The sequence below is a fragment of the Takifugu rubripes genome, chromosome 21 (genome assembly GCF_901000725.2).
Source record: "Takifugu rubripes chromosome 21, fTakRub1.2, whole genome shotgun sequence".
In the NCBI taxonomy this organism is placed as follows: domain Eukaryota; kingdom Metazoa; phylum Chordata; class Actinopteri; order Tetraodontiformes; family Tetraodontidae; genus Takifugu; species Takifugu rubripes.
This window is the reverse complement of record NC_042305.1, coordinates 4,552,636-4,566,663: the sequence shown is the minus strand read 5'-3', so window position 1 is coordinate 4,566,663 and position 14,028 is coordinate 4,552,636. Positions and strand designations below refer to the sequence as shown.

At 42.6% G+C, this 14,028-nt stretch overlaps 1 protein-coding gene across 6 annotated transcripts; it reads right to left on the bottom strand.

The window, feature by feature from the left end:
- Positions 1–4,336: 4,336 nt before the first annotated feature.
- gcnt4a (glucosaminyl (N-acetyl) transferase 4a) lies at positions 4,337–13,999 on the bottom strand. 6 transcript variants are annotated; one of them, XR_003886660.1, is made up of 6 exons: positions 13,832–13,999; positions 12,971–13,041; positions 11,615–12,680; positions 10,405–10,528; positions 6,633–6,838; positions 4,337–5,279 (listed from the first exon to the last, which is right to left on the bottom strand). XR_003886660.1 is itself a non-coding variant. In XM_029829888.1 (4 exons), exons 1-4 carry the CDS (start codon positions 13,854–13,856, stop codon positions 10,522–10,524), a joined length of 1,173 nt encoding a protein of 390 aa, XP_029685748.1. In that variant the 5' UTR covers positions 13,857–13,999; the 3' UTR covers positions 9,422–10,521. The 6 variants fall into 6 exon arrangements, 3 of the variants coding, with proteins under 3 accessions (XP_029685748.1, XP_029685747.1, XP_011613544.1); XR_003886661.1 differs by lacking the exon at positions 6,633–6,838; XR_003886659.1 differs by lacking the exons at positions 4,337–5,279; positions 6,633–6,838 and adding an exon at positions 9,422–9,623.
- Between the last annotated feature and the right edge of the window lie 29 nt (positions 14,000–14,028).

Here is a 14,028-nt window from a genome sequence, read left to right as displayed (position 1 = left end):
TTGAGTGTTGTTATGATGATTTTTCTGTGATGTGACTCAGTCAACAATCTTCCTCATGATGGTGAGTGCTGCTCTCTGTGACCCTCTTTTACACCATTTACAGAGAGGATTCCACAATTAACAGGACAAGCTGACCATTTTGGCCTTTAACATACTGGTCGCAGTTTAACAACATTCAACTTTTGAAACAACTGCTGGCAAAAATATCTCAACTCAAACACAAGTAAAAGTTAAAGACGTAGTCAAAGACGTAGTAAATGTAAAAAAAAAACAAAAAAACAAAAACAAAAAACGAACAAAAACCTCCTTGGCAAATGTAATTAATACAACTATATATACAACTATAAATGCACCCATGTGGCATAAATTAACTAAAAATCAAATATCTTTCTGCAGTAACTGTCACCAGCATTTTGAGGTAAATCCGAGGAAGGTTGTGAAGGTTTTATCTGGAGGAACAGCAGAATGGAAGATCATGATGTTCTAACTGAGCTGCATCGCGAATCTACTGCTTTTGGTAACTATGGAGAAATCGACGTCAAGTTAAATGGGAAAACGCACGCACTTTAGAGGCACGCACTTCATTGTGCGTCTGCTGACTTTGCACTTTTCCTTGGATTAACACGCAGAAAGACACAACAGTGATAAACTCAGAGAACAACGCGTTCTAAAGTCGGTAGTTAATGAGACAGAGGGTGTGTGTGTGCGCGTGTGTGTGGGAGGGGAAGCCCTGCAGCAACAACAGCAACACAAACAAAACAACTTTATGCAAACGTCACAATACTGACACATTTATGATCAAGGCAAACTTGATCGTAAATGCTTAAAAGTTTAAAATTAACACACTGAGAAATGTTTGAAGTTTTGAATTTTTCAATTTACGAAGAAAACCAAAAAGATAAAGAAATCCTGAGATCTTTGTAACCATATTATTAACACTGGATGAGTTAAAACGGTAGGTACCTAAAACAGAACACCGTGTACCCAATAAACCAGAACAACAGTTATCACAGAGCGCCTCGGTTCCAGCCAACACCATCAGAGATCTGACGGGTTTGTCCGTGTTCACACACCAGATTCTTCCTCAAAATCTAGATATTCTACATTTAATACGCGCCAGCTTTCCGCTCCAGCAGATGCGCCCTCGTTTTGAGCCTCTTAACTCCATAAGCGCGCAGGCAGAACATGACGCATTCATACACGAAGACGCACGCAAGCGGCATCAATACAAAGGTATCCAGACTTACCTCCAGTCTCCGCAGAAGCTGTCGGTGGCTGGAAAACGAATCTATTTAAATGGTTTCAACATGCGAGCAAGTTTCAGATGTTGTTAGGTGCGTCTCTGTGCGCATGCTCCGCGCTCGGTACCAATCATGCGCAACTGCACTTACATAACTCCTGTTTAAGCTGGTCTAAAAGCAAAATCACAAATGCCCCGCGTGTGAGGTGTAAAATAAAATGTAACCCAAGTATTTCAAACAGTGTCAGACTGAAGAACTTTGAAATCGAGAGTTGAAAAATGTTAAACTTCGGTATATATCAGACAGAACAAAACAAACTAGAAATATTAGATTTTCTAAAGAATTATGAATACGTTTTAAGTAAAATGATTTGTGAGTAATGAGTATAAAATCTGCTCCTTTGAGTAAAATTTATTTATTTATTATGACAGAGATGACGATGTTGGGAGTTGAACTCCTGCTGCAGCTGCAGCTGAGCGATGGTGGCACCGTCTTCTGACAGCCAGTCAGCCCAAATGTAAAGTTAACAAAGGCAGGAGTTAGATCAGCAACAGATGTTGGATGAAGTCTAAGATTTATAATTTCTAATCTCATTTATAACACTTATAGTGTTGTCCACAAATCCCTTAGAGTACCTTGTTTGAGATTGTCACAGAACCTTTAAAGCAATATGTTGGCGACTGTTCTCAGTCATTCAGGTAAAAGAAAAAATCACCTGGACTTGTGTGAACACTATCATTAGTGTGTTGGTGGTCATCAGCCTTAATTAAGAGGTGAGGACCTCTCAATCCTTATGTACTGATGGCCGTGGATGATTGAGAAACTTTCTGGGGATCCCAGGACATCATTGTAAACAGCTTTCTTCTGTTCAGCGAAGGTCTGTATTGATTACAAAGATGCCTTCTTTCACCCCTCTTTCAAACCATCTTAATTCTCTGGCCAAAACATAAACATTAGTGTCTTCAAATGAGTGTCCCTCGCCTTTGACATAGAGATGGACAACTGAAGCCTGTCCTGAGGATGCTGTTTGGTCCCTCACTGTCCAGATCTATAAATTCTTCATTCCTCATAGAAATATTCCATAAATACAGATACATGAGAATGTCATACTGGACAATTCAAATACTCTTATTCTAGATTTCTTTATGGGAGGTCTGACATATCAGAACAACATCAGAGTCCAGTGTTGAAGTTGATTTAAAGTTAGTTGATTTACAATCCACTAAAATTTGTCCAAATCATGGTGGGAACAATACATTGTGGTCAGAGTTGACATCAGATATAACCCTAACCCATCCTGACCCATCTGCTCGTGCACTCCTCCAGACCCCTGAAAGTGTGAAGTGGGATCTGGCTCAAAGACAACAGCGGTAGATCCTTTCAATCCAGTAAAATTTGAGCTGGAGATTTACTGGATCTGACTGGTTTGTCCAGAACATCCCACAGATGTTCGATTGGACTAAGATCTGGGACATGAGGCCCAGTCAACATCTCTAACTTTTTTTCAAACCTTTCCTGAACCATTTTTGGCATGAGATCACATAACTGCTGTAATGGTGTCTCTTCATTGGCTGCCTGTTAAATTTAGAATAATTTTTAAAATCCTTCTTCTGACCTACAAGGTCCTCAGAGGCCTAGCTCCATCCTAACTGAAGGAACTAGTAACACCTTACCAGCCCAATAGACCGCTCCGCTCTCAGAATGCTGGTCTACCTGTGGTCCCCAGAGTCTCTAGGGGTAGAATGGGGGGCCGAACATTTAGCTATCAGGCCCCCCTGCTGTGGAACCAGCTCCCTGTCCAGGTACGGGAGGCTGACTCCATCTCTACTTTTAAGATTAGACTTAAAACCTACCTCTTTGAAAGAGCTTATTATCACTAATTCTGTAGTCCCAGTTACTATCATAGACAGACAAATTATCATACTTAGGGGGTTGTCTAGGCTGCCGGGGTCCAGAAACATGATCACCTGAAAGACTTCTGTCACCCCACTGGGTCATGGTTTCCTCTCCTCTCCTCTCCTCTCCTCTCCTCTCCTCTCCTCTCCTCTCCTCTCCTCTCCTCTCCTCTCCTCTCCTCTCCTCTCCTCTCCTCTCCTCTCCTCTCCTACCTATTCTATCCTCTACCTGTTCTCCCCCCTTCTCCTCTCTCTACCCCCATCAGCAGGAGGGTCCTCCTACATGAGCCTGGTCCTGCTCAAGGTTTCTTCCTGTTTCTTCCTGCTCTCAGTTCTCTCAGAGATGAAGTTCCCAGTGGATCTCCTGGCAGATGTTAGCAAGGGGTCAGGCCCTGGGATTCTGTAAAGTGCCTAGAAACAAGTTTGATTGTAAATGACTCTATATAAATAAAGATTGATTGATTGATTGATTGATTGATTGATTGATTGATTGATTGATTGATTGGTTGATTGATTGATTGATTGATTGATTGATTGATGTGTCAGGCTGCATTTTTCTGCCAAGAGAGACTATGACTATCAGGGCACATGGTAGGAGTCAACGCACATCCCCACGGGTGGCAGGACACAAGGTTTCCCAGCAGAACATTGTCCAAAGAATCACAATGACTCCCCTGGCAGGTCTCCTTCCCATAGAGCATCTGGTGCTCTAAGTGACGCTCATGCACCCCGCTAACCGCGTGACGTGTGCTTTATCAAGATAGGCCACGTGCTTCCATTCCTCTGTGGTGCAGGTGTGATCCTAACATTCCCATTGTTGGTGATCAGCAGAAGCCCCCTGACCGGTCTGCAGACACATGTGCATCAAACTGTGATGAGTGTTTGTTCAGACATCAGAGCCTGCATTACCTTTGTGAACAATTTAAGCTAGCTCGATCGCTGGATCAGATGTTCTTCCTTGATCACTTTTAATAGATTCTGACCAGACTGGGAACAGCCGCTGCAGTCTTGGAGATATCCCGACCTATTTGTTCAGCCATTTGGCACTTACACCTGTTTTTTCCACTTCTATCATTCATCACTTTAAGATATAATCAGTGTTTTCTATTTCACCCATCAGATGTCAGAAAATTATGCTCAATCAGGAGAGACATCTCTCCAAGTCATTAATTTAAAAATGAGCTTTATTGTGACCTCATCTTTAACATTTTGTGATACAAAGATCAACAACAGATCTGTACAGAATATTTAGGCATGGCTGCACTTATGCAAATATGTAATACAAATTGCTATTTGTTGTCCTGTGTATTGGGATACATGTTGCGTCAGAGTCAAATTCCATGTATGTCGCCATACATGATACATGGTAAACACAGTTGATTATAACGTTAAACACACCAGATCTCATCAACAACACGTTAAACCTTTTGTTTTCGTTGTAACATCCCTGAAGTCCAGGTAGGTGGCGCTGTCCACTCGAGCTCTTTCTCTGCAACGACCACAGCGCAACAGTGGTGTCTGTTCACAGGTGTAACTGTGACCTGCGACGCCTTCACCTTCACACTTCACTGAAACGTGTGCATTTACGCTTCCTACTAGCTTTGTCATGATATTGGTAATGACTCTTCCTCTGTATTCTGCAGTCCAGTTAAAGTCACAATGCAATTCTCGGATCTCACTCCAGTGACCAGTGCTGCATGCTGGGATATAGCAGCACTGGTTACCAGTCCAGCACAGGACACACACCTCTCACCCCCACTTTATTTGAGGGTAGGAGGAAATTGGCGAGAGGGACCACCAAAGTAATCACTAACTTCGCAGTATCGTAAATTACAACTATTTTAAACCACCATAATTATTGCCAGTCTTCAACATCAGCTGATTTATTTTCCAGCTGAGTAACGTTTCCATGTGAGTCATTGTTTCCAGCGGGTTAGTAGATGGCCAGAAGTGACAGGATGACCTTTGATGATTAGTCAAGTTTTAATCACAGTCATTGATTTGTTGTCTCTTGGTCCGTGTCTCCTGAGCCGTGCTGGCATTGGCAGTAAAACATGAAAATACATCATTTCCTTCCATTTTTCAAAAGCCTGGAACATGCTGCACTGATGACATCAATCAGTAGTGCGACAGTACGTGTGGCCTGCAATAAACGGAACAGAAAATACATAAAAATGAGAGTGGAATTTAATGCAGCTTTAATCCTAATTTGCCATTTCAATGATTTAAAATGCATGTTAGAATTGTTTATATATACTGCGGCCCACCAGTAGATGGCAGTACACACCGCTTATATCCAGTGGGAATGCATGATGGGATGTGTCCAATATACTGTGTCTCACGGATTTCTAATCTGTCTCATGAGATTTTCTACAAACCGAGTTTGGAACCAGCTGTTGATCAAACAGTTTATCAGAGCATCCTTCCAGGAGCACCTTCGTGGGAAAGAATAACATCCAGGAGCAGAATGGACACAAGTGCTGTCTAAAAAAATATACAAATGATGCAACCATCTTACTATTCAAATGTATCTTGATCTGCTAAAAGTAAACTTACAATCAGTTTCAAAGGATGAAGACACAAAAGTATTAAGAAACACAACTCCAGACAAGCCGAGAGAGAAGAGAAATTTAAGAAAAGGCAACAATGCAAAAAGAACTGACTTTGAAACCAGTCAAAAGCCAACTTCCCACACATACATCTGCCGCTATGGACCCACAAACATGTGTATTCAAATCTTCTACACTGATACTTGAACATCCTTTAACAGCACACGATGGTGATAATAAACAAGTTCAGACGACAGCAACACTGAAAACAAGCAACCACAAACGACTCAATTAGCCTTCTAACCACCCAATGAACCTTTCACAAGTGTGAAACTGCAGCCAAAGGTTGTCTCTACGATTGCTTATGTTTGATGCAGATCTGTAGCTATAGAGATACGGTGTGTGTACGTCCGTGTAATGTGTGTATGTCAAGTTTGCTGTACTGATTAGTAATACCGGGACACTGTAGCCCCACCCAGGCAGCTGGCCCCAAGCAGCACAGAGAGATAGAGAACCCAATGACCCCTGCCGGGCAGAACAGACATGTAAGGGCCAACCAGTCTGTTGACAACCACAATCCCAAACCCAGGGCAGAACAGCAAAGGACACCAGGCGACCTCCACCCCAGGGCCCACCATACATCAGAGTGACCAAAGCACCCACAGACCACAGCCCCCAGGAGGCCACCAGGACCTGCCCCGTAAGACACAACACACTATTCGCACAATTTGAAGGGGTGGCAATGCTAGAGCCAAGTCGTCCACACTTATAATCACACTCATTCACAAGACACTCGCAAATATACCCTCACGCAGCATGATCATCCCCATCACACAAACACACACTTACTTTTCATGCAGGCCTACGTACACAAGCCCACGCATACCTGGACCATAGCCAATTTGATCTTAAATGGACACTTTGTGTGGGTACCCCAGAGCACGGACCTCCACACTCCACCAGGAGTCATGGGCACCCAATCAAGATGGAATTTTCCCCTCGGTACAAGTGGAACCAGCCCTGCTCCAGGGGCATCTCCACTGCCAACTCCCAAATTCCAAAATGTGTCCAAAACCGGTCTGGAGGTTGGCAAAGAAGGCTTTGGCCCAAGGTGCCCAGCACCCACTGTGACTTGGCAGTTAGTTGGTCAAACCTGGAAGAGAAGGAAAACCCAGAGCCTTCGGTCATCATGAGAAAAATTTCTGGACACTTTATGGATGAGACCAAACAGACTGTGTGTGAATCAGCTGTGTAGATTATTGTGGTTTGTGCACAAAAACCAAACACATTTCTACAGATTTATTACAAGTTAAATCCACTGACTGCAGAAAAATCAGCCTGCTACTGTAAATGACTGCCCTTAGTTGAGCTGAAGTCATGAAGTTAATAGTTTGACTAACATCAAAAAGATTTAATCCATGAGGCTTCAGAAGCTTCATATTTATAATCTATAATCCCTCTGAAGCCTCCAATAAAAACAGGAGACTTTTTAAGGAAGGTTTATAATGAGTCTCTTGTAAGTAGCCCAGAGAGGAGGATGTGAGACAAGTTATCACATATAGTGGACTCACTCATTCCAGGCAATTACCTCAGTGGTGAGGTGTTAGTTGTACACAGTAGCTGCCTTCGCAGACAAGGCTCCCTTTATGCTACCAGAGCCACGCTTCGCAGAAGAACTTTGTTCGTATAAAACCTCTTTTTAATGCTGATAAAATCATCTGCATCCATCAGGATGATTGAGAAACTGAATATGTTCCAGTGAATAACAGAAAAAGTCATCCAATTTCTGTGTCAAATTTTTGAAACACCAAGGGTAGTTTTTTAAACTCTATTCAGGGTTGTGACAGCGGAGAGGAGGAGGGCCAAAAGCCCAAGATTGGAGAGAATCATGTTACTTCTCTGGCTGGATCCTTCTTTTTTAAAATTTCTCTGAGTAAACACTGAAAACAGAGCCAGTAAATCTTTTAACTGTCCTCAGTTCCACTAATAAAAATAAAATACTGATAAACACAAGTGCAACGCGGGGAATTTATCCACACAAAAGCCCCTACACACACACACACACACACATGCCCGCATGCGCGCGCACACACACACACAAATTGTTAATCTTTTAGTTAGTCTTCAGGCACAAAGACGGCTTGTTCCACTGAGGTGTGCCTGGACGTCAACATCAACACAGGAAGCGTCATCGTTGCAGGAACTGGGCAGAGCTGAAGAGCCGAGGGGCTGGTGTGGAGGTTTACAACACATTAAGCACACTTTCTATTAGGAGAGAATCAGAGATCACCCACAGACAATGTGGTCATTATCAGGATGTTCTTCAACAAGCTGTAAAAGAGTTAACAAAATCCACATAACCATGTACAGTATATACACTCACGAAGTGGGGGGTCTGGTGTGCTGTAAAGATGGCAGTTCTTATTACACTATCCAGTCCATTATACATTGTTGCCCTTCACATGATTGCTTATTACGATCCAACTGTGGTAAGTATGTCACAATTCAGCCAATTATGGGAATAAAAAAATGAAGAAGCTCTCAGGGTGCAGCAGGAAACAAAAAAGCAGTGAAACGATTCTACTTGAAAACATCAAGGGTGTAACCTCAGAGAGCATTTAACAATAAGCAATGATTTCCAACATCAAATGATGTTGATTAAAGTGGCCAAAGTGCTACTGTGAGTCATATATTTGTGAGCTAGCAAGCTGATGTGACAGATTTATGCCAGCTAGATGTCTAATGGAAACGAAAAAAGTGTCCTCTAAGAAGTCACATAGGAGGGAGATGCTGAAATAAGAGCTGCTGGACATACCAGTGCTCAGAGAAAGAATGATGCTTATTGTTCATGGTACCTGTGGATAGAGCTGCAGGGTTGGGGGGGGGGCTCTTCAGATTACACCTAATCTCTGCAGACCCTCCGCACTGTTCAGCAGCCATGAATCCCTCTTATTGAGACCAGTGTAGTGGAGGAACAGCAGAGAAAAACTTTTACTACTTCCATGAGCCACAATGACAGCTAATGTGAGCCCTGAGCTGCTTTAACCGCAACCACAAACATTTCTATGTAAGTGACACATTAAGAAGCTTGAATGTGGTCGAGTCGCTTAGCATTGTGACGCTGTCCTCATGAAGAAAGAAGTAGGAACATTAGAAAAGGCATTAAGGCAGAAGTGGAAACAATACAAAGTCCATTAGTGTTATTGCAGCAGCACTGAACCCTATCACACAGGTTCACTACGATAGCACCAAATATGCTTTTTCATATTGATCGTTATGAAGGCCCATAAATGGACGAAGCGCCTTGTGTTGAACTTATAAGACTCCCATTATGCAGCCTAACGTAACTTGCTTTGAATGGAACTCATCAATTAATGACACTTGGTGAGTGTTTGCACTTTAGATAATGATATTATTGTAGTTATTGCTGTAATCTCAAAAACACTTGACTCATATAGACTAACTTACTTAGGTGAACATTATCAGTGACCCTCTAGGAGAGACTGTTTTTTAAACATTTGGACAAATAGATGCTAAATATTAACATGACTGAACTGGGACATTTGATTTATATGACTAAAAAAATGAAACTGAAGCAAAGACTTTTAACTCATATGTAAAATGTAATCTTGATTCAATTTTTAGTGAGGAAAAAATAGGACAAATTAGGTTGGAGCATCTTATAAATTGGGCGAGGGATTTAAAAAGATCTCAGATTAATTTTAAATCAGCCTTTTTTTATTGTCAAATAAACATTAAACAAGAACAACAAAGAACATTAAAAACAACCATTAACATGTCTGACTGTCCAAGCAAGTTTACCCTGAGAGCAGACCTCTAGATGCTAAAGAAGCCTCCAAAAGCTCTAAAATGTGATTAGGGGACTTGCAGAAGATTCTTGCTGTTGATACGAAAGTGACTCTTCAATCAGAAGGAGCCTGAAAAAGTTGAAAGTTGATGAGAGGAGTGACAGGAGGAAATATTGCTCTCCAACAGAAACATGAGGATGAGGAAGCACTGTGGTTTGGAGATGCTTTGCTGCACCAGGACCTGACCAGTTCTACTGTGTGTCACAGAAGGCTTGAGGAACATGTGAGAACATGTGTTAAAAATAAGAACTGAAGCAGGACGGGACCCTGCGACACAACAACGCAAACCCAAAACACACCTGTAAATCCACCAAGAACTGGCTGGAGAGTCCTGGAAAACCTGACTCCAACACCAGATCTCATCCCACTGAGATGCTGTAGGGAGACTTTAAAGAGGCTAAAGAAACCACTCAAACATCTGACAGCGGATCGAGGTCTGCGTCAGACTGGCCTCAGACTGGTGACACAGGCAGGAAGCATCTCAAGGAGATATTTCTGTTGCTATGCTCTTCTAACTTTCCTGGAAGACAGGACTGTTTGTCTCTTTGGTCAACACTGATGTTGTGGGGAAGGTTTGTGGCCCCAGTGCATCTCTTTCCTTATGAGCCTTCCTGTAAGACGCAACAGCTGATGTCTGTTTACCTGCCAGTCAAACGGAAATCTGAGCTACGACTGCGGAGCCACCACCTGCTGCCGCTGCCACAACATAGTCGGGTTGTGTTACTTTTCTATTGATAACAGCTAGATCGTGTTTCAGTCTATCTGTAAATGACCCAAACTGACTGCCATGAAGGCAGCATCCACATTAAACCAAATGTAGCCCATTGGAATCCATTTGAAGCCAACTCACTTGCTTATTCTTCTGTCCTGCCCAGCCTTTTCTTTGAACAGTCAAACCTCCACTGGTTTGAAGACTCAGCAGTTTTGACCAGATGAGTTGTGGCGAATGAAGGCTTCTGTCTCTTCTTTAGCTTCTTGCTTGTGACCAGTCGTATGTGTGAAAAAAATCAGAGGTTATTAAAGTACCGAATGAGGAACAAAACAGACGCTTGACTAACAACTAGATGGATACCCCATCATCTTCTAATTAGACTGGTAAAAACACATTTTCCTTTCAGGAGTCATTTCATGTTTACAGGAAAAATGTCACTGTTTGGCCTTGAAGGAATAGTTCACTGCTTTGTTTGTGGTAAGTGAGGTTCTTCCAACACATCAATAAAACTGAAGAAAACAGCAACTGTTTGCAGCAAATGAAAAACAGGAACAAACACACATACAGTCAAAGTCTGTTCAAGCTGTTTGAGACTGTTCTGTGCTGCTTTCCCAGCACTCCAACACATTTATATGAACAATTAACTTCTCACGACTTTGTCAAAATCAAATGTGTTAATGATTAACGCATTACCAAAGTCATGAGAAGTTTGAGGATTTACCTCTGCGGGAACAAGTTCTGAGTATTGGCCAAAACTTTTCTGTATTTTTTAAACTTACGTTTAAAATGCTAAAAATGAGAAAATAACTGACTGATGACCCAGGCCAACAGACTAGTGGTGACAGTACCGCATGTTTACCTGAGCTACGTTAATCATAACAAGCATCACTCTTTGAGAAATTTCATTTAATTTGAATTATTTTTCCCCACACATGTCCCAATCTTTAAAGAAAAAGAAAAAATGCGAGAAGAAGGGAAAACATTGGCACCCCTTCACTCAATAAACAGTAAAAAAAACTGTAAAATCAAAGTCAAGAACGATGGAAATCAATACTGGCAAATTGATTCTGAAGATATGTTTAATGGTTTGGTCGGTCGTACACGCGGAGTCAGCCGCTAGTGTTTAAGGTGTGCAAATTATGACGTCTTTCCATTAGCTTTTCCTCCAAACACTTAATCAGAATCGGGTCCACCTTGGGGTCAAATTTGTTAGCAAACCAGTGGCCAAAGCTGAGCAGCCAGCGGAGCTCTGCAGCGCCGTAGATGCACACACTGCGCATGTGGGTGCCCGTGCAGGCTGGGTAGAGGTTTCCTTCTAAATAATTCCATTTGACGAGTCGTGTCTTACTTTTCAGATCTGTAATGTCGGCTTCGGACCTGGGAATGTGTCCGGGCACCCCTGGGACTCTGACCAGGGTAGCCCAGAAGTGCTCGTCTGGTGAGTATGTGTCAGCAGACCAGGCCAGGAAGTCTTTGGCGAGCTGGTTGTTGTTTATGTGAGTCACAAAATCCCGTGAAAGGACGAAGTATGCACTGCCCATGAAGACCTCGATACCGTGAGGGGGCAAATCTTTGGCCACTTTGGTCTTGACAGGAATACGATGGTACTCGTAAGGCACATTTTTCAACTGATGCTGGAAGAGGAAACGTTGCTTCTTCAGTTCACTGGGCTGACTGGTCTCCAACATGTTGCTGCCATTTAGCTGTTTTAGCTCCATCACAAGTTCATAGTTTGTCCTGAGAGGAAAGTCCTGGCCACACAGGTTGATGACATACTTCCACTTGACCTCTGACCTCAGCAGGTCAGAGAGGCAGTTTAGGTCAGCATTCAGCCTGCTGATGTGAGCATATTCCACAGACTCCAACTTTGATACGATAAAGACATTATGAATGCAGTGAGCTAAATTCTGAATAGCTTTTATAAATGCTGGAGAGGACTTGTGGTCATAGTGAATGCAATAAATGTTATGAGGTGCATAGATGGCATGGAGGATACGCTCCACCATGGGTGCGTTCTTGTGCACCACAAGAGAATAAGCCAAGGGGAAGCTCCTCTCTGATTCCCGCACTGGCACCTCATCGTAGCCCCTTGTTTTGATAAATGTTCGACAGTCTGAGGTTAAGTCAATGGTGGCGTCATCGTCCACATTAACAATGACTTTCCGCTTTATCTCCAGAGATTTGCCTATCTCCACAGGGTCAAGCTCGTAGATGGCGGTGCAGTTGACGTCATATCTGTGAGCGTGGATGCTGGATAAGCCCACGGTGATTCCATAGGGCTCAATGTAGATGTTGTCCCGCACTGTCACCCTGACGTAGACCAGCTTCAGCAAGCAGACGGCCAGCAGAGACAGAGAAAACAGGAAGCACCTGTGCCTCAATCTATGTAGTAGAGGATACATCTTATTTTCATTCTACAACAAAGGGATAAAAGAGGAATCAACACTCTGGCATCAGTAAGTGTAATCTATCTACAGACCTACCCTTTGAAAGAGGATATCATGTTATCGTGTTACTTAGATGCCATTTTAGCTTTTTAGCTTCAACCTGAATTAATTATCCTGACAGTCATAAGACACAGTTTTAGTTCCTCTTCTTCTCATTAAGATACTGTCAGGACATGTAGCTTCTAAAGCACATCGCTTTAGTAGTGTTCACATTTATATCAATTGTTCCTCCCAATGCTCCAAACCCCTTGTGTTACCTTGCTTTGTAAAGTTGACCTTGAGCTGCCCCCTCTCCATGAAAACCTCTCCAACAGCTCCACAGAACAACCTGAACATAAGAACGATTCCTTTATTATGATGAAGAATAGGCCAGATGAGAGAGAAAAGGGAGCAAGGTAGCAGCATCATTAACATTAACTAAACATGTTCAAAATATGAGGGGGGAGAGGAGGAAATCTTGCTTTAGTTAAATAAGACTTTAGGATATGACACTAGAATCTACAGGTCAATATCCCAGTAATCAGTTTATCCCCCCCGCTTCTGCATAACTGGTCTGTCCTAAGTGTACCAGTATAACCAGTCCAGTTAGTCTTTGTCCCAATATAAACTCTCAAATAATGCTCTCTAGCCCTCAATTACCAGTCTATCACTATAGACATTCCATTTATCCTCTGTAGCAGTATAAGCAGTGCATGGATCCGTTCTTAACCAGTACACCAAGTCCGTATATCCCATAAAAAACATCCTTTACATTAACAAAAATACATTGTTTTTAAATTTAACGGATTCATCTGTAAATAACTACGGAGAAAGAAATGAACAAAAATACTTACAAATGTATAATTTATTTTACTACATGAAACTTCCTAATAAGGTTAATATAACTTTAGTGTAAAACGATTTTGGAAAAAAAAAACCCAGAGAGAATTCCTGTTTCCGGACAATTGTCATGTTTTCCAGATGTTTTCCACTTTCGGCCGATCGCTTCTAACAGCAGCTCAGTTACAGAAACGTCACCTTTTCCGTCTCAAACAGCTTTTTCTCCTCCTCAGCAGGAATCGCACCGGCAGCTTTTCTCGCAGGGACACATTAACCAGGTGAGGAAGCCGAAAACTTACCAGTTCGGCGGAGTCCCGCGGTCATGAGACCCGTGCGTGTTACCGGGGACAGGAGTGCTGGAGCCTGTAGGAGCGAGGGTGAGGGTGGGAGAGTCGGTCACCCCTCGGTCGGCATCGGTCCGCCCACGGCCCCCACCACCTGATATATCCACTTCCCACTGCCTGAAGATGGTCGTTACCACCCTCAGTAAACAGGT